At 40.5% G+C, this 18412-nt stretch overlaps 1 protein-coding gene across 6 annotated transcripts in view; it reads right to left on the bottom strand.

Annotated features, from left to right (window-relative positions):
- The window catches only part of MAP7D2 (MAP7 domain containing 2), a 182478-nt gene that overhangs the window by 60402 nt on the left and 103664 nt on the right, over positions 1-18412 (bottom strand). For 5 of the 6 annotated variants that reach the window (XR_011968256.1, XM_072615305.1, XM_072615306.1 and 2 more), the window contains exons 2-3: positions 12457-12534; positions 9914-10077 (exon numbers count right to left, since the gene is read on the bottom strand). Coding sequence is in view for 5 of the 6 variants with exons in the window: in XM_072615305.1 (XP_072471406.1) it covers positions 9914-10077; positions 12457-12534 (242 nt within the window). In the remaining variant the exon portion in view is untranslated. Of the gene's footprint in view, positions 1-764; positions 1224-9913; positions 10078-12456; positions 12535-18412 lie in introns of those variants that run through there. The other variant, XM_072615309.1, reaches the window with a different exon arrangement.

Below are 18412 nucleotides of genomic sequence, written 5' to 3'. Positions count from 1 at the left end.
TTGGTATAAAAACTAAGAAATTGCAATAAAGATGTCAGAACAGACGCCACGAAGGGATTATGAAAGTTTTCCAAAGGTCCCTCTCTGAGGTGTGAAGGACTTGGGGTGCCTGAAGGGGAGGCCAAGAAGAGGCTCACCCATCAGATTAGCTGGTGGCCCAGTGGATAACCCTCTGGGCCTGGAGTCAGGAAGACCTGGGTTCAAATCTGACCCTGGGCAAGTCATATAAGCCTTTTTGCCTCAATTTTTCCTCTGTAAAATGACCTAATGAAAGAAACAGCAAACCCCTCCAGTCTCTTTGCCAAGAAAACCTCCCATGGGGTCACAAAGAGTTGGACGAGACTTCAAGGACTGAACAGTAACAAAAGCCGATCACGTGATTATCACCGTATCACAAATCCAGTCCAAAAGGGTTTACATGTTTGAAGGCAAAATGAAGAGCTGTGATCCAGGTGACTCCTCTCTGCACAAACTCTCTCTCCACTGCAAAAGCCAAAGCCACAGAAGAGGGTATAAATCAAAGGACCCGTAAATCGGATGCCAGAAAGGGAGAGTAACTGCAGTGCTAGAGAACCACAGAGCACTCCACCCTGCTAAGGAGAGAACTGCAGCCCCACTCCTCTACCTGCATGGCCACTGGCAGTGTCAGTGATGCTGGCACAGCGTCAGGAGGCCCTAAAGAGGTGATGCTATATCTTTCCATTCTAATTCAATTTATAGAATAAAAAATGGCGCAAGGTCCAATACAGGAAGGGTTAACTCACCAGCAAAGAGCGTGGAAAATACTGCAGGCACATACCTGCCTCTCCAGAGATTCTGGGAATCGGAGCAGGTGGCACAGAGGGGCTGGCTCTTCATTTGGTTGCTATGCAACCAGAAAAGCCATGTTCTCAAACTCTCCTCTGCAGGCAGTATATAAAGAAGAAGGGGTGAAAACACTTCCCAGGCTTCTGTTTTATTTGTATTCATACCTACAAACAAACTGTCAAGCAGGTTAATGCTTTCCTACCTTAGTGGAAGAGAGTTGGGAACAAGTCCTAGATTCACCTCAGAGACCATCTATTCCCAACCACAAATCCTATCCATGTCCCCAACGACACGCTTACTTAATACATTGCTTGAAGACCTCCAGTTGAGGAGAGCCCCAAACCTACAAACAGCATCTATTCTATTCCATCTCTGGACAGTTCCAATTGTAAGTTTTTCCTTAGAACACACCTGCAATTAGTTCTGTATCTTCCAATCTGCTTCTCCTAACAGATGGCTAGGTAGTGAAATGGATAGAAGGATGGGTCTGGGGACAAGTTCTAATCTTGCATCAGAAGCTTATTAGCTGTGTGACCCTAGGTAAGTCACTTAATCTCTGTTTGCCTCAAATATAAAATAACGTTTGATAATAGCACTTCAGTCCCAGGAAGATTGTGAAGATCAAATGAGATAATAGTTGGTAGATAATAGATGAGAGATCAAGAAATAATTAACTAAAATATGAATAATAAACAATAGAAAAGAAAGTAAAATATCTTATAAGAAAACAATAGATCTGGGGAATCAATCAAGAAGAGAAAATATAAAAATAATTGAACTAACTGAAAGTTATGATAAAAAAAGAATCTTGATAAAATAATACAAGAAATAATTGAAGAAAATTGTCTTGAAGCATTAGAATGGGGTGGATGGGGGGGAAGAAGAAATAGAAAAAATCCATTGATCACCACTTAAAAGAGAGCCTATCAGGAAAACTCACAGGAATATCACAGTCAAATTCTAAAACCCCCAGCTCATGGATAAAATATTAAAAGCATCAAGATTAAAACAATTTAAATATGGGGGTGCCACAATTAGACTCACACAAGATTTAGCAGCAGAGACATTAAAGGACTGCAGGTCTTGGAACACAATATATAGAAGAGTGAAAGAACTGAGGTTCTGGCTGAAAATACCATACTCTGCAAAGTTAAGGATTATCCTGAATGAAAAAAATGAACATTTGATTAAACCCTCAGACTTTTAAGATTTTGTTAAAAAAAAAATCCTGAACTTAATAGAAGATTTGACATATGAGAACCAAGAGTAATATAAAGTACATACCAAAGACTGATTATAAGGAATTCATAAGGACAGACTGTTTACTATCTATCTATATATGTATATATGTATGTATATGTATATGAATGTATATGTATACACATATATATACGCACATATATAATGTAAAAGGTATGTCTAAGATTCTTATTAATAATTGGGTAGCTTATAAGAAAGATTGGGGTAAACCTGAGTATGACTTGAATTTAAAAAATAGAACCATTTAGGAACAGCTAAAAAGAGTAATTATTTTGTACATATGAGGTGCAAGAGGAAGAATCCATACAGAGGAATTAGATAGAGGAGGAGGGCTGTAGTTCTGGTAACCTACTTTCATCGGGAATGCATTTAAGAAAAGTCTTCTCAATTCAGAAGAAATAAAACAGTAGGAGCATAGGGAGGGAGGAAAGGACAAGGGAAGGATCTTTATGGGGGAGAATGAGGGAACAGGTAAAAGTGGGGCATAGAAGGGTGTTTATTTATGGGCACGGAAGCATGGGGAGGGATCCTTGGAGGAAGGTAAGCAAGCAATAGGAAGGCAAGGTAGTGGATAGAAGTAAAGTAGAGGAGGCAAGAGGTATAATAAACAAGAGATACGACAAAGATCAGACGTAGAGTATGTTTGCAAAAGTACATCTATATATGTATGTATGTATATGTACATGCACATATCTACAACTGTAGAGAAACATATCTAAACTTTATTGTAGCCTTCTTGGGGGTGGGAGGAGGGAAAACAGGTAAAAAGTGCCCAGCAGAGAACCAAAGAAAACTCACAAGGAAGCAAAGAAGAGATGGCCAGATTTCAACCCGAGTATTATTTATCATACAGCCTTTCTTGAAATGAAAACTTGTTGTTCCCTATTCTGAATCGTCTCTTAGGTTCTGCTATGCATGCGACATGCTTTTTTCTTTCTTTCGAAGTTTGTATTTAAGTTTATGATACGTTTTTCCTTTCTATTCTGTATTTGTGTTCTGGCGTTGGAGTCTAAAATTAGAAAAAGATAATAGCTGCAGAGCATTTAGTACTGAGCATTTTCAGTCGTATCCAATTCTTCATGACCCCATTTGGGGTTTTCTTGGCAAAGATACCGGAGTGATTTGTTGCCCTTTCCTTCTCCAGCTCATTTTACAGATGAGGAAACTGAGGTAAATATGGTGAAGTGACTTGCCCAGGGTCACACAGCTAGTAAGTGTCTGAGGCCAGATTTGAACTTAAAGATCAGTCTTTCTGACTCCAGGCCAGGAATTCTATCCACTTTACTATCTACTTGCCCTTGCCCAGCATATAGTAGGTATTTAATGGGAAGGAAGGAATAAACACTCATAAATCACTTTACTATGTGCCAGGCACTGTGCTATGTGCTTTACAAGTATCTCATTTAATCCTCACAGCAATCCTGGGAAGTGGGTGCTGTTACTAAACCCATTTTACAACTGAGGAAACTAAAGCAGACAGAGGTTAAGTGAAGTGCCCAGAGTCACATAACAAATCCTTGTTTCCTTCCTGCTCTCAAACCAGCATGACTTTTCTCCCCCTTGTAATGCTAGTTTTAAATAGACTTTTCTTCTCCAGGGCAAGAATTACAATTCCACTTGTTGACAGCACTGATAAAGTGTGCTGCAGTTCACTTCTCTCCCTCTGCATGCTTTCAAGTATCCACAAATGCCTAGAATTCACCCAAAGCTCAAATGTGACTTTTAACTGCTACTGCACCCAGTCTTGGCTACAAATTTAAGTCTTTCCACTTGGTGCGATGCGGTTATAGATCTTCTCCAATTCTTTTTCCCGTGATGCTCAAATCCTTCCTTCTCACAGCAGGCTGGCTGTTATTGAGCTGGTCGATTGTTTCATTACGTTTGTCAAGGACTTTCTGTGTGTCTCGCTCACCCATTTCACCTTAGAGTTCCTCCATTAGAGCCTTAATATGGAAAGTGTAAGGTTCAAGTGAGTTCTTGGAAGGGACATCTCCCTGCTTCTCGACATCAGCCTCCAATTTCTGGGACCATGTGTTCAGTGTAGTTGTTGTTAATATTGGCAATCTAATTCTCTTTATCTGTGGCCTTCTCCACAGGTGATATTATCTGCATCAGTGTCAAAGGTCACTCCAATCCGAGGACCTCTCTGGAGCAGAGAGGATACCTGTGAGCTCAAGGTCTGCATCTGCTTCATGAGCACAGTGGTATTTCATTTAATTACTAATGTCTAACTCCACCAGCAGTTTCAACAATGAGGAAAAGGGGAGCGAGACCCAATAGCTGCAAGTATGGAACATTCTCAGATTTCTCCTGGACAAGAGGGTAGCTTGAACAGCTGTACCATAAAGGAACATCGTTAGGATTGACATTTTTGCCACTGAAGAAATCCAGAAGACATTTTTGAATCCTAGGGATGCACATGGAACGAGCCACCAAAACAGTGTTATCTACCTGGTTCAGGCTGTTCTCCAGTGGAATTTGAGAATGGGGTTACATGAGGAATCTCTTACAGCAGGGTTTGATAAACTACAACCCAGGTTGGATCTACGTTGTTTCTGTTTGGCCTTTCCATGTAAGGACGGTTTTTACATTTTAAAACCAAGTGTTACCGTACTTTAAAATATAAAATCTTTTCTTAGCTGGGGCCTGAGTTTTCCATGGGGTCCAGTATGTTACTGAACAGGTCCCATTCACAGGCCTTCATTAAGTGTCTACTACGTGGCAGGCACAGTGCCAAGCTCTGGGGATTCAACGAAAGGCAAAAAGCCAGTTCCTGGCTCTCGAGGAGCTCACGGTCCAATGGGGAAGACAGCGCGGAAAAACTCTGTATAAACGAGATATTTCTATGATTGACGTTGAGTTGTTTTCAGTCATGTCCAACTTTTTGTGACTCTCCCTCCCATTGGGTTTTTCTTGGCAAAGATAATGGAGTGGTTTACCATTTCCTTCTCCAGCTCATTTTACAGATGAGGAAACTGAGGCAAACAGGGTGATGTGACTTGCCCAGGGTCACAGATTACTGTCTGAGGCCAGATTTGAATTCTGGAAGATGAGTCCAGGCCCAATGCTCTACCTATTGTGCCACCCAGCTGCCCAAATTATATATATATACCAAATAAACTGGAGGTGATCTCAAAGGGATTAAGGAAAATTGGGAAAGGTTTCTAGCAGAAGAAGTATGGAGTTTAACTGAAACTTGAAGAAAGCTAGGAGACAGAGATGAGGAGGGAGAAAGTTCCCAGCATGGTGGACAGCCAGTGAAAATGCTGGGAGTTTTAGGGAACGTGATGTCTTATGTGAGGAACAGCAAGGTCAGTGTCCATGGATTGGTGTGGAAGGATAAGAAATTATGAACACTTAAAAGGCAGGAAGGGGCCAGGTTAAAAAGCCAAACAGAGGATTTTCTATTTGAACCTGGAAATAACAGGGAGACACTGGAGATTATTAAGGGGAGGAGGCAGTCATAGTCAGAAGTGAGCTGTAGGAAGATCACAATGACGGCTGAGTGAGGGCTAAAATGGAGTGGGGCAGGCTATTGCAATAGTCCAAGCATGGGGCCATGAGGGCCTATAGCAGCATGGTAGCAGTGCTGGTCATCCTTCATTCTCAAAGAGAACCAGAATGACATCACTATGTGAGGAGAGAAGAGGGGATATACGAGGGAGTTTATGAAGGTAGAAATGACAGGACTTTGTAACTGATTGTTTATGGGAGTGAGCCGCTGAGGATGATACCTAAGTTGTAAGCCTGGGTAACTGGGACGGTATTGGTTCACTCAATGGTGATAGGAAAGGGCTGAGGGGGCAGGGGGCAGATGGGGTGGAAGAGATAATGAGTAGTGTTAGACATGTTTGAGATGTGTATGGGACATCCTGTTGGAGCTATCTAATAGGTAGCTGGAGATTCAAGACTGGAGGTAGAGAGCGGTAAGGGCTAGAAAAAGAGGTGAGCATCATTCAAATGGAGATCCCACATCCCCAGCTGTAGACTTGATTTCAATGACTCCTTTTCTTCAGTGGTAAGGACTGTTGTTTGTCCTTCATTCTCAAAGAGAACCATAACATCAGAAAGGTGATGCCATGACTTGCAAGTGAATTGGATTTAAGTAAGGCAGGGCTGTGCAAAGTCACCAGCCTCACTTTCTCCTCTGGAGCCATCTGTGTCCAGTGGTGAGATATAGATCAGGATGACTAGAGATGCCTGGTGAAGGCTGTGGACATTAGAAGGGTGACCTACCAGGTCAAAGATCATCACATTACTTTCTGCACCAAATGTTTTTCCCAATTGAAAAGCAGCAGTTGGCTCACTGATAATTTGGACCAGACATGGTTTCCTTTATCTTTAGAGTTGGAAGTCAATGAATTAAGGTGGCATTGTGACCACAGAGTTCCTAATAGTATTCCTAATATAAGCTTCAGCTCTTCTATCTACGTCAAGTGTGAAGAAGATATTTCCTCTGGAAAGCTTTTGGTGTCCCCTCTGTACAAACTCAGATCTGCCTATGTTATTCACTGGCACCAAAGGCCAATGTTTCACCTCTGACTATGTCACTGCATCAGAAGCCATATCGACATGGTTCACTACAGTGTGATTCTTTGAACTCTCACTGATCAAACGTTCTGTTTTGGGGAAAGGGATGGAGCTTGGGGGTGTCTAGTTTCTTCAGTCATTAGCCATGATCTTCACTTTCCCATATTGGAAGACTCTCCTCCACTCCCATTCCTGAGCGGGGCCAAAATAAGACCAACTTTGTCCTTCAATGTGCTTGGTGGGATATCTGAGTTACTGCTGACTAACTAAGAGTCAAAAGAGCTTCTGCTACTCTGGATGAGAGAATCTTTCAATTATCTGAAGAGAGCGATTGTGTGCCACCAAATCTTCTTTCTCTAGGTTAAATATTCCTTGTATGGAATGGTGTTTAATCCTCTTTCTACACTTAGAGGCAGCTAGATGGTTTGGAGTTAACTTTAGTCTTGTCTTGGACTCTCCTCTGTGCCTCAGTTTCCTCATTTATAAAACGGGGATAATAACAGTATCTACCTCTCAAAGTTGTGGTGGATTCAATGAATTAACATGTAAAGCACACTGCAAATTTTAAAGCACCATATGCTGGTTGTGTTATTATGATTTCTATCTCCTTCCACTGGACATGCTCCAGTTTGTCAATGTGTCTCCTAAAATGTGATGGGCCAACTTGCACACAATACTTCAGATGCGTTCTGGGCTGGGCAGAGCACAGGGATAAATGGGGATTCTTCATCAGAATACTTAAGAAAATTAAGTAGAAGCCACCAAACCTCTCAAAATGCAGCTAGGGCTAGAAGGATTCTTTAATTATTAAGTCAAGCACAGACACACACAAAAAGCCACAAACAAAAAGCTATTCAGAAATCAGACTCCGATGGCTAACATTTCCAGAGTATATAATGCTACATTAGCATCTTGGAAACATCTAAACTGACTCTACAGTGACCCTTCCTAAAAGAATCATTTTTTCTGTACTAGGAGTCAATATGTGGAGAATGGAAAAGCAATAATAAAATGTATGAATGCTTTAGATGACTAAGTAATTGTTGGTGTTTTTGCAATTCTGATGAAACGAAACCTCGTTTTTCGGATGAGGTGGAGTGCATTGCCTAAGGAAAATTCATGGCTGTTAGCACAGCAGAGAAGGCAATCCAGCTTGACTATTGAAGGTAGAGAGCAAGTATACCACTTGAGGGGAGAGGGGGAGGTAAGTATCCCAGGTCCTGACTGGGATTGGTCAGAATATTCAGACACCAGAGGACAAATGGGACAGTTGCCAGTGTTCATCTGTTCAAGCCCTTCTAACTCTGTGGACACAGAATAGTCTAGTATGAGGAGAAAGAGAGGAAGGGAACTGGGTAAGATCTTCGCTGCAGTGATACAGCATAGTTGCAATGGTCTCCAGGCCTCAGGTGTGCTCTCTCCAGTGCCTGTCCTGCTTCTCTCTCACAGGAAGCTCATCAGAAAGACTCATGTATTTCCCTAGAAGCATCTCACGTATGTGCTTGTGGCCATGACATTCACTTTAAAGTCCAGGCACACGTAGCATCACTAGGGAGTTAACCCATGAAGATTTCATCTCTCAGGCTTAGTGGAAGGTATAAGCCTACGAGTACCTTCCTAGCATTTCTTCCCTTTCCTACAGGCAGGGAGGGACCAGAACTCACCCCCCCCTCACTTACCTTCCTTCTCCCCCACCCCCCAGATCAGGAATCATTGACAGACCCAGGAGTAGTGGCTTGTTGAGTCATTTCAGTCAGTCCCATTCTTCCTGATATCTTCTGGGTTTTTCTTGGCAAAGATACTGGAGTGGTTGCCATTTCCCTCTCCAGCTCATTTTACAAATGAGGAAACTGAGGCAAATAGGGGTAAGTGATTTACCCAGGGCCACAAAGCTAGGAAATGTCTGAGGTTGGATTTGAACTCATGAAGATGAGTCTTTCTGACTCCTTTCCTGGCACTCTATCCACTGCCATACCTAGCAAGAGTCCAATGTTCTTGGTACCCTATCACCCTGCTTCACCAAAGGAAGGGCACAGAGAAAGAAGTAGAAGAAGGCAAATTGCTCTGATATCGCCCAGAAACTTGTACTCAGACGGGAAATCCTGAATTATGCTTGTTTTCCCCCAAGTCTTGCCATGCTGTCTATTTACCGATGGGGACATTCCCTAGTACACATTTCACACCCAAGGTGAGGAGAAACACTTGGTCCAAAGCATCATTACTAAGATAGTAACTCAGATCTGCTTCTCATATCTTAGGAAGAATTTTTGAAATTTTCAGTTGCCAAAGGTCACTGTTTCTAGAGCACAGTATATTCTTGTGTTTCGTTGTGGATATCGTTGTTTTAAAGAAAGGGCAAAAGTAGACTGTCAAACTATATTCAGAGATCTTAAATACTACTGAATTCATGAAGGCTTCTTTGCCTGCTATAAAGCTGACTGTCATACATTATTCACACTAAAAAATGATGACTCTTTATACATTATGCATAAAGAAAGATTATCACCCAACTGTAAGCCTATGAGGACATCCTTGGCATACTCTTGTTAAATAAATACACAGCTTAAGTAAGCTTTCTAAACATATTTTCAAACTTCAGTAATAAGCTTTCTCTAATGGAGCCCTCTGTTACTAAACTCTGAAAATATAAAATTATTCATATAAAAAAATTTAAAACTGGTTTTAAAGGTAATTGGAGAACAGATAATGATGAGACACAGTACTATAATAAAATTTAAGTATATGCAATTTCAAATGCGAAATTCTATTTTTTCACCAGGGCTCCTATTCAATCTCATAAAATTATCCACTAATTAAGAAGTCCTGTCACATGACACTCCACATCTCAGGACTACTGGCCATTTTCACTTACTGTCCCCCATGCTGGGAATCCCCTTCCTTCTTGTCTCTACCTCCTAACATTCCTGGCTTCCTTCAAGTCCCACCTTCTCCAAAAGACCTCTGCCAGGGCCCCTTATTGCCAGTGCTTCCTCTCTAAAATTACCTCCAACTTATCCTTACATTTCTTATTTGTACACACTTGTTTGCCTGTTGTCTCCCCCTTTAGACTGTAAGCTCCTTCAGGACAGGGACTGTTTGTTTTGTCTCCCTTTGTATCTCCAAGCATTTAAACACAATTCTTGGTAAAGAGTAGGCATTAAATAAATGAATTTTTGACCTATCTCCCTATTTCTCTATCTACGATCCATGGGAGACATAAGACAAACCAAGGAATTCTAGCTATGAGGTGGAAGAATTGGGAGTATCAGGCCAAGCACCGCCCGGCATCCCCGCTGGGTCCTTGGGTCGATCTTACCTCCTCCTCCCGGAGCTTCTGCTTTCTTTTCTCTTCCACAGCAGCTCTCTTCTGATCCTCCCTCTGCCTCTGCTCCTCCAGCTTTCTCCAGCGCTCTTCAATTTGCTTTTCATACTGGAGCTTCGCTCTTCTCTCTTTCTCCAGGATTTGTTGCTCTCTGGCAGCTTAGGAAAAACAACACCAACAGAAAAGCAAAACCACAAACAGCGTTAGGTCTCACTAGATTCCTACACAAAGGCAGGGACAAACAACATGTGTGTGATGTGGCCAACAGAATATAGACTCTAGGAGGATATTTTCATGATTCAGTAACCTACGGTCTTACTTTCTTCCTAATTCCCTTACTGTGGATCTTGGTGTTTTTTTCACATCTTACTTACCTCCTACGCCTTTCCTTTCCTATAAGCATTTCCCTCTCTGATTCACTCTTTCTGCCCCTGCCTCGTCATAAAAAATTTCTACATCTATGTAGAGGATCCCCCAAATGCTTGTAGTGACAAGTTCCTCTCCATCGAAAGTGGAGAACTATTTTTTCCCCCAAAAGGGGCTGTAGAGTAACAAAAAAATTGTGTGACCCATATATAAAAAATCATTTTAACTTAGGTTAATTTGAGGGGAAAGGACTATGAATGGCCTCATTTGCAATATTAAGAACAGGGAAGATAAAATAGGCAATAATTATAATAAATAATTTTAAACATATGCTTCAGTAATGCTCCTTTAAAAGTTATAACTGGTTAGGAGAGAAAAGGGAAAGTGAAGAGGGGAGAAATGAGAGTAAAAGGGAGAGTCCTACATATGAGGATCTGAAGCCTGGGGAGGTTAAGGAATATGTTTAAGGTGATAGTACTAGCAGAACCTTGTGGTCTATTAGGATACTAGCACTAGACACTTTTAAAGTTGTGGTATTTTTGCAACCATAGGCCTCAGTCCGGATATTTCCTTGTGGAACTCTTCTATGGACATGAGGAAATTAAATTTCAGGCTAAAAGTCCTCTACCTCTATCTATCCTCATTTATTTGAGTTTGTCCCATAGAATGATGTGGCTACATTTTGAACTTCATCACCACCAAAAATTCCTTAGACTCAGTATTTCCTAATCAAATCTAGAGCAGATGTGGACAACCCGTGGCCAGGAGGCCACATGTGGCCCTCTAGGTCCAAGTTTGGCCCTTTGATTGAATCCAAACTTCACAAAACAAATCCCCTTAATAAAAGGATTTGTTCTATAAAACTTGGACTCAGTCAAAAAGCTCCACCCAAGGACCTAGAGGGCACCATGTTGTCTCAAGGCCACAGGTTCCCCACCCTTGATCTAGACCCTCAAATCTAAACTTCCTCTTCTGCCTCTTTCTCCCCAGAACCTACCAGGTGTGACTGTGATCTCAGGATCTTTCGAATCATTCTTATTGAATTGTAGAGGTACAAGGATTCACCTTTCCCTCCTCCCACACACGGTACATAAGCACACCATATCAACACACTCTCCTCCATTTCGCACAGGACTACCTTTCCTTTCTGGCCTGTGATACTATTATTTCTAACTCCTTTCCATGGGCAAGGGAACCGTGAAAACCTAGATCATAACCCTTCACCTCACCCCCAGCCGCTTTTCATTTAAGGAATATTTGTATGATTGAATTGGATTTTTCCCATCCAGGACATATGTGCCAAAGTCAAGAAAGAAACACCAAGTCCCACTACAAATTCCCTCTCTCCCCTTCCACTGAGCTCCGTGTGCCAGGAACCACACTTCTCTCTTAGACTTACCACAAGACAATTCTTCTATTTATTATTCTGGATTCCCTATCTTTTCCTCTTTATAATTCTCTTAAGAAATGTTTGAAAATAACTGGTCCAAACCATACATGGGTTTTTTATTCCTTTCTTTCTCAATGGGGAGGAGGGAAGGTAAAAAGAAGACGGAAAGAATGGGCAGATTTTCATTGATTGGAAAAAAAAGTAATTAAAAAGAAAAAGAGAAAGAAATTTTCTGCGTTGTTTCTTTTTCAGTCTTTCCCTCCGTAACCATCTGTCATTCTCTGTTGTGAAAAATCTCTCGTATGAACAGAATGTGCTCAAGTATGCCCCGACAAAGCTGAATATCTCAAAAACCCTTGTATTTTGTGTCACATTTTCAAAGACTGTATTTTTAAATAATGCTTCGTTAGTCTGCTGATGAGCTTTCCTCCTTCAGAGCACCAATTCGGCCACTTACTCAGCAGATATTATCCTTTCTAACAGCCACGTCCTCCCTCTTTCTTCTGATTTGTTTATCTCTCCTCTGGCTCTCTTCCTGTTGCCTTTGGACACACAGCTTTCCTCCATTCCCACAGAAAACATCTCTGGGTTCCTATTCTCCATAACAGGAGAAAGGCATGATACTGCCCACTAAGATACAAAACAAGCCAAAAAAAAGGCTCCCGGCCCCATAGGAATTCACCTCTAGCACCAGCTGAGGGCTCTCTCTGATCCTTTCAGTTTCTCATCTAGGCTCACTCTCTCTCCTCCTTCCAGCCCAAAGAGCCTAAATACAACTTACCAAGGGACTTCTCTCGTTCCTCTCTCCTTTCCTTGGCTAATCTTTGTCTCTCATTGGTTTTCAAAAATCCATCCATACCTAGAAGATATAATACAATTAAACACAACAAGAGACAAGGTGAAAGAAGATCATTTCATGAGACTCCATCCCAGCAAAACTTGGAATGAGAGATACCACAAACCAACCCCCTAAACACCAACTTCACCTCACACAAGTTGACACACAAATAATGGGGAATCTTCAAATCATCATAAGACTCTTACTTTATGGTAAGGCTACTCATGATGCCAAGATAAAAGAATTTATTTTTTTTAATAGAGGAAGAGGAAATTCTAAAGCAGGTTATTGCAGGAAAATAAAAATTAGCGCAAGAGCCCAATAAATGCAGGGAGGGGGTGCTTCATACTCAGTGTGCAAAGGAAGAGAAAGGAAATTGAAACCAAGTGTCTCAACCAAACAAGTTTCAAGGAAACTCTGGGGACCTATACCTACTCATAAGAAAACTTAAGAAGGAGGGACATGTTCACCATTTCCAAAGTGTTTAATGTCAAAATAGCCATTACTTTAAAGATAAGTCAATGCTGTGTGTCTAGAACACACAAAAGTAGCTTCAATAGTCTTCATAATACTATAAAGAGCTCTGGACATTGACATACTATTTAAAAAATTATTGAAAAATTTACATGCAATGATTGACTTAATTCCTACTAATGAATCACTTATGTACGGACTGTTGAAAAATGTTGGGTGGCCTTCAACACAAAAGAATCCCGGGGTTCCACCCAAAGCACTTTTGAGCATCTGGAATTACTATGGAGTGAATACTTTCCTGGAAAAGGAATCAGGCTAGGGCTATTCCAGGAAAGCCAACAGTTTAATAAGAACAACTCCATTAAACACACATGAATACATTTCTATATGTATATATACATGCATACATACACATGTTCATACAGACATCCTGAATGTTTAAAATAACTGCATTGGCCAATGAACAAGAAATAGGAAATGCAACTTTAAACCTGATAACTGAACACATTTGAAGGTCATTTTAGATCCGGAATGTAATCGCCAACTAAGACTGCTATTTATGAGGAACTGTTCCAAAAAAATATTCAGGGACAACACCCAATCCCAAATGATAAATAAACAAAATGGTCAAAGGACATGAGCAACCTACAAAAGAGAAAGGACAACAAAGCCCAATTTGGAAAACTTAGGAACTATGTAGAAAGATGCAAACTAAGCCAAAGCTGAGATGAAGCTGGAAAAAGTCATTAAAATAACAAATCTCAGTGGTCACGAGGCTGCGGAGAAGCAATTCATGTCTGGTAGAATTTCAAACTGGCATAATATCTTTTGGAAAGCAGTCTGTCAGCATTCAACAAAAGTTACCAAAAAATGCCATACTCTCTAAATTGGTGATACCACTGTTGAAAACATGTTGTTCAGTCATTTCTGACTCTTCATGATCCCATTTCTCATAAGGAAACGGAGGCAAAGAGGGTTAAGTGACTTGCCCAGGGTCACACACACAGCCAGTAAATGTCTGAGGCTGGATTTAAACTCAAGAAGATAAGTCTTTCTGATTCTGAGTCAAGTGTTCTAGCCATTGCACCACCTGGCTTCCTCCTGACTATTACTTGGTGTAATATTTTTTACCTATTCTGAGGTAGCTAGGTGGTGAAGTGGATACAGTTCCAGTCCTGGGGTCAGGAAAACTCATCTTCATGAGTTTAAATCCAGCCTCAGACATTTTTTAGCTATATGACCCTGAGCAAGTTATTTATGTCTCTTGGTTTGCCTCAGTTTCCTCATCTGTAAAATGAGTTGGAGAAGGAAATGGTAAACCACTCTAGGACCTTTGCCAGGAAAACCCCAGATGGGGCCATGAAGTGTCGGACACACCTGAACAACATCAGTCTATAGTCAACATTCTGTATTTCTCCTTTCTTCAGGCAAACTCCTAAAAAAAAAATCTGTGTACATTTATTGCCTCTACTGCCTTTCCGAGTGCTCCTCAACATTTTTCATTCTGGTTTCTAACTTTCTCATTTGACTAAAACTGCTCTCTCCATAATGACCAACCATCTTACTGTCATCCTCATAGCTAGCATTTATGGAGCGCTTCAAGGTTTGCAACCCTGGGAAGTAGAAGCTTCCCCATCTACCAGATGGGGAAACTGAGGCAGAAAAAGTTTATTGTTTTTCAAGTTATTTATCCAAGGTCATATAACTATTAAGTGTGCATGGTGGGATTCGATCTCAGGTCTTCCTAACTCTTGGCCCAGAGCTCTATCCACTTGGCCACTTTTCTCAGTTTTCATCCTTCTTGACCTATAGACTACCTTTGACTATGGACTTCTGTCTTCTCCTGGATATTTTCTCTTCTCTGGATTTTCTTGACTTTTCTCTCCTTTTTCTCCTCCGATGTGTCTGATTAATCTTTCTCAATTTTTTTTTTTTTTGCTGGATCATCATCCATATCATACCACTTAAATTTGTGTGTTTGTCCAAAGCTTTGTCTGTCCTGGTGCTTCTTCTCTCTCCCCCTACCCCTTTCTCTCCCTCTCCCTCTATCTTGTGTCTGTCTCTCCCCCACCCTCCCTCTCTCTCTCTGGGTCTGTCTGTCTCTCATACACACAACTGCACACACATACACAGACACCGGCTTTTTTTCTTTTCTTTATCTTATGTATCACTTGTATTTTTTAATTTTAATTTTTATTATTTTTATGTACCATTCCCAACCATCTAAGTAGCCAACCCTATTCTCTCTTGAATTTCAATACCACATGCTTATTGAGAATTTCAAACTGGATATCCTGGAGACATCTCAAACTCAACATGTCCAAAACTGAATTCAAAAACCTTCCCCCTCCAAACCCATCCCTCCTCTAAACTTTCCATTTTTGTAGAAGGCAGCAGAATCCTGTTAGTCTCCCAAGTTCATAACTTCAGCATTATTCGCCACTTTTTACTCACCCTTCACCCCACACGTCCGATAAGTTGCCAAAACCACAATTTCCATGACAACCTCTCTCTCATGCTACCCTTTTCTCTCTCTTGTTTGTACAGCTTCCACCTTGGTTCACGTCTACACTGTTTTTCATCTTTCCAGCTCACTGCTTTAACCTCCTCACTGGTCCCCCTGCCTCCAGAACACACAGCGTTACTCCAATCCATCCTCTACATTGCTGCCAAAACAACTTTCCTTTAGCACAGACCTGACAACAAAATTCCCCAAAACTATAAATTCTAGTGGCTCTGTATTGTTCGTAGGATAAAATATAAACTGCTCTGCTTGGCTTTTCAAGTCCTTGACAACCTGGTCCCATCCTCTCTTTCCAGACTCATTATATATTACTTCTCTTTCCGCATTCTACAGTCCAGATTAATGGACCTTCTTTCTTTCTTTTTAAAATTTTTATTCATTTTGAACTTAAATACAAAAGGACAAAAAAATAACATTTCTATATGTGCAGTGCAATATATAAAACCACAAATTTCCATTTCCCACTGTTTACTTTATTTGGAAAATCTATGTAACAAATAGTACACATTGTAAAGCTAACCTATGTTTCCCTCTAATTGTCTGCAGCATGCTGGGACAGATAAAAAGTGCAAGAGACATTGTTTCTGGGTAATTCATCATTTTATTAATAATGCTAGTATATTATTAATAAAAGAATGGTCATCCAGAAAAGAACTATGGAGTTGGAACGCAGAATGAAGCAGAGCATGTTCTCCTTTGTTATGTTTTGTTTTCCTCATGGTTTCTCCCTTTTGCTTTAATTCTTCTATGCAACATGACTAATGTGAAGATGTTTAATAGCAACGCATGTATAGAGCCCGTATAAGGACTTGGGGAGTCTTGGGGAGGGAAGGGGGAAGAAAGAGGAGAAAATTTGGAACTTATGGAAGTGATTGTTGAAAATTGAAAACAAATTAATAAATTGGGGGGAAAATAGAAAGAAGAAAAATATTGGATCAGAAGCACAAAAAGGATGGCCATTTGGCTGTCTCTCTGAGACCAAAGACCCCTCATGGAACTCACTTAACCCTTATGTGCCCTTGGGAGAGTGGGTGCTCCTGAGGGTGGAAATCTACTCTGATTGGTTAAGTAAGGAGAAGAAGGAATATTATGGAGGGGGGGGCTTATTCTAATTATTCTTTTTTTTTTTTTATTTTGTAATGTTTAACAGTCACTGCCATACAATTGTGATTTTATCCCCCCCACCTACCCCTCACTCCCCCCCTCCCTCCCCACGACTGCATACAATTCTGTATAGATTCTACATATACTTTCCTATTGAGTATATTTTCACTATAGTCATGCTATGTAGTCAGACTAAGATAGATGAAAGAAATCGTATAACAAATCAGAACATGATACACAAACACATACACATACACAAACATGATCTGCTACAATATGTGAGTGACTTCCATATTTCTCTCTCTGAGTGTGGCAGGCATTTTGCCTTGAGATCCTCCATTGGGATTTTTTTTTTTTTTTTTTTGGTAAGAAGTTCTTGTGTTATTACAAAAATCTAAGTCTACCAGAAAAAACTCTCACACACTGTGGTTGTTGTTGTGCATAAAGTTCTCCTGGTTCTGCTCCTTTCACTCAGCATCAGGTCATATAAGTCCTTCCAGGCCTCTCTGAAGTCTTCTTGTTCATCATTTCTTATGGCACAATAGTACTCCATTACATTCATATACCATAATTTATTCAGCCATTCCCCAATTGATGGACATCCCCTTGACTTCCAGTTTTTGGCAACTACATAGAGTGCTGCTATAAATATTTTTGTACATGTGGGACCCTTTCCCATTTTTATGATCTCTTGGGGATATAGTCCTAGTAGCGATATTGCTGGGTCAAAGGGTATGCACATTTTTGTAGCCCTTTGGGCATAGTTCCAAATTGCTCTCCAGAATGGTTGGATGCGCTCGCAGCACCACCAACAATGAATTAGTGTTCCAACTTTCCCACACCCTCTCCAGCATTTATCATTTTCTTGTTCTGTCATGTTTGCCAATCTTATAGGTGTGATGTGGTACCTCAGAGTTGTTTTGATTTGCATCTCTCTAACCAATAGTGATTTAGAGCATTTTTTCATATGATTATAGATAGCTTTAATTTCTTCCTCTGAAAATTGCCTGTTCATATCCTTTGACCATTTATCAATTGGGGAATGACTTGTATGATTGTACATTTGGATCAGTTATCTATAAATTCTAGAAATGAGGCCTTTATCCCCGAGCTTAGCTGTAAAAATTCTTTCCCAATTTACTACATCCCTCCGGATTTTGGTTGCATTGGGTTTGGTTGTGCAAAAACTTCTCAGTTTAATGTACTCAAAGTTATCCATTTTGCATTTCATAATGCATTCTATCTCTCCTTTAGTAAAGAATTCTTCCCTTCTCCATAGATCTGATAAATACACTATTCCTTGCTTCTCCAGTTTATTCATGGTATCAATCTTTATACCTAAATCATGTACCCCTTTGGACTTTATTCTTGTGTACGGTGTCAGGTATGGGTCTATGCCTAATTTCCGCCACACTGTTATCCAGTTTTCCCAGCAATTTTTGTCAAACAATGAGTTCTTATCCCAGAAGCTGGGGTCCTTGGGTTTATCAAACAGAAGGTTGCTATATTCCTTGCCTACTGCATCTTGAGTGCCAAGTCTATTCCACTTGTCTACCTCTCTGTTTCTTAGCCAATACCAAGTGGTTTTGATAATTGCTGCTTTATAGTAGAGTTTGAGGTCTGGTAGCGCTAGGCCACCTTCCCAAGCATTTCTTTTCATTAGTCCCTTTGATATTCTGGACCTTTTGTTTTTCCAAATGAATTTTGATATTATTTTGTCCAGCTCTAGAAAGTAATTGTCTGATAGTTTAATTGGTATGGCACTAAATAAGTATATTAATTTGGGTAGAATTGTCA

Source organism: Notamacropus eugenii, chromosome 5 (genome assembly GCF_028372415.1).
Source record: "Notamacropus eugenii isolate mMacEug1 chromosome 5, mMacEug1.pri_v2, whole genome shotgun sequence".
NCBI lineage: Eukaryota > Metazoa > Chordata > Mammalia > Diprotodontia > Macropodidae > Notamacropus > Notamacropus eugenii.
This window is presented reverse-complemented; position numbering and strand designations above follow the sequence as displayed.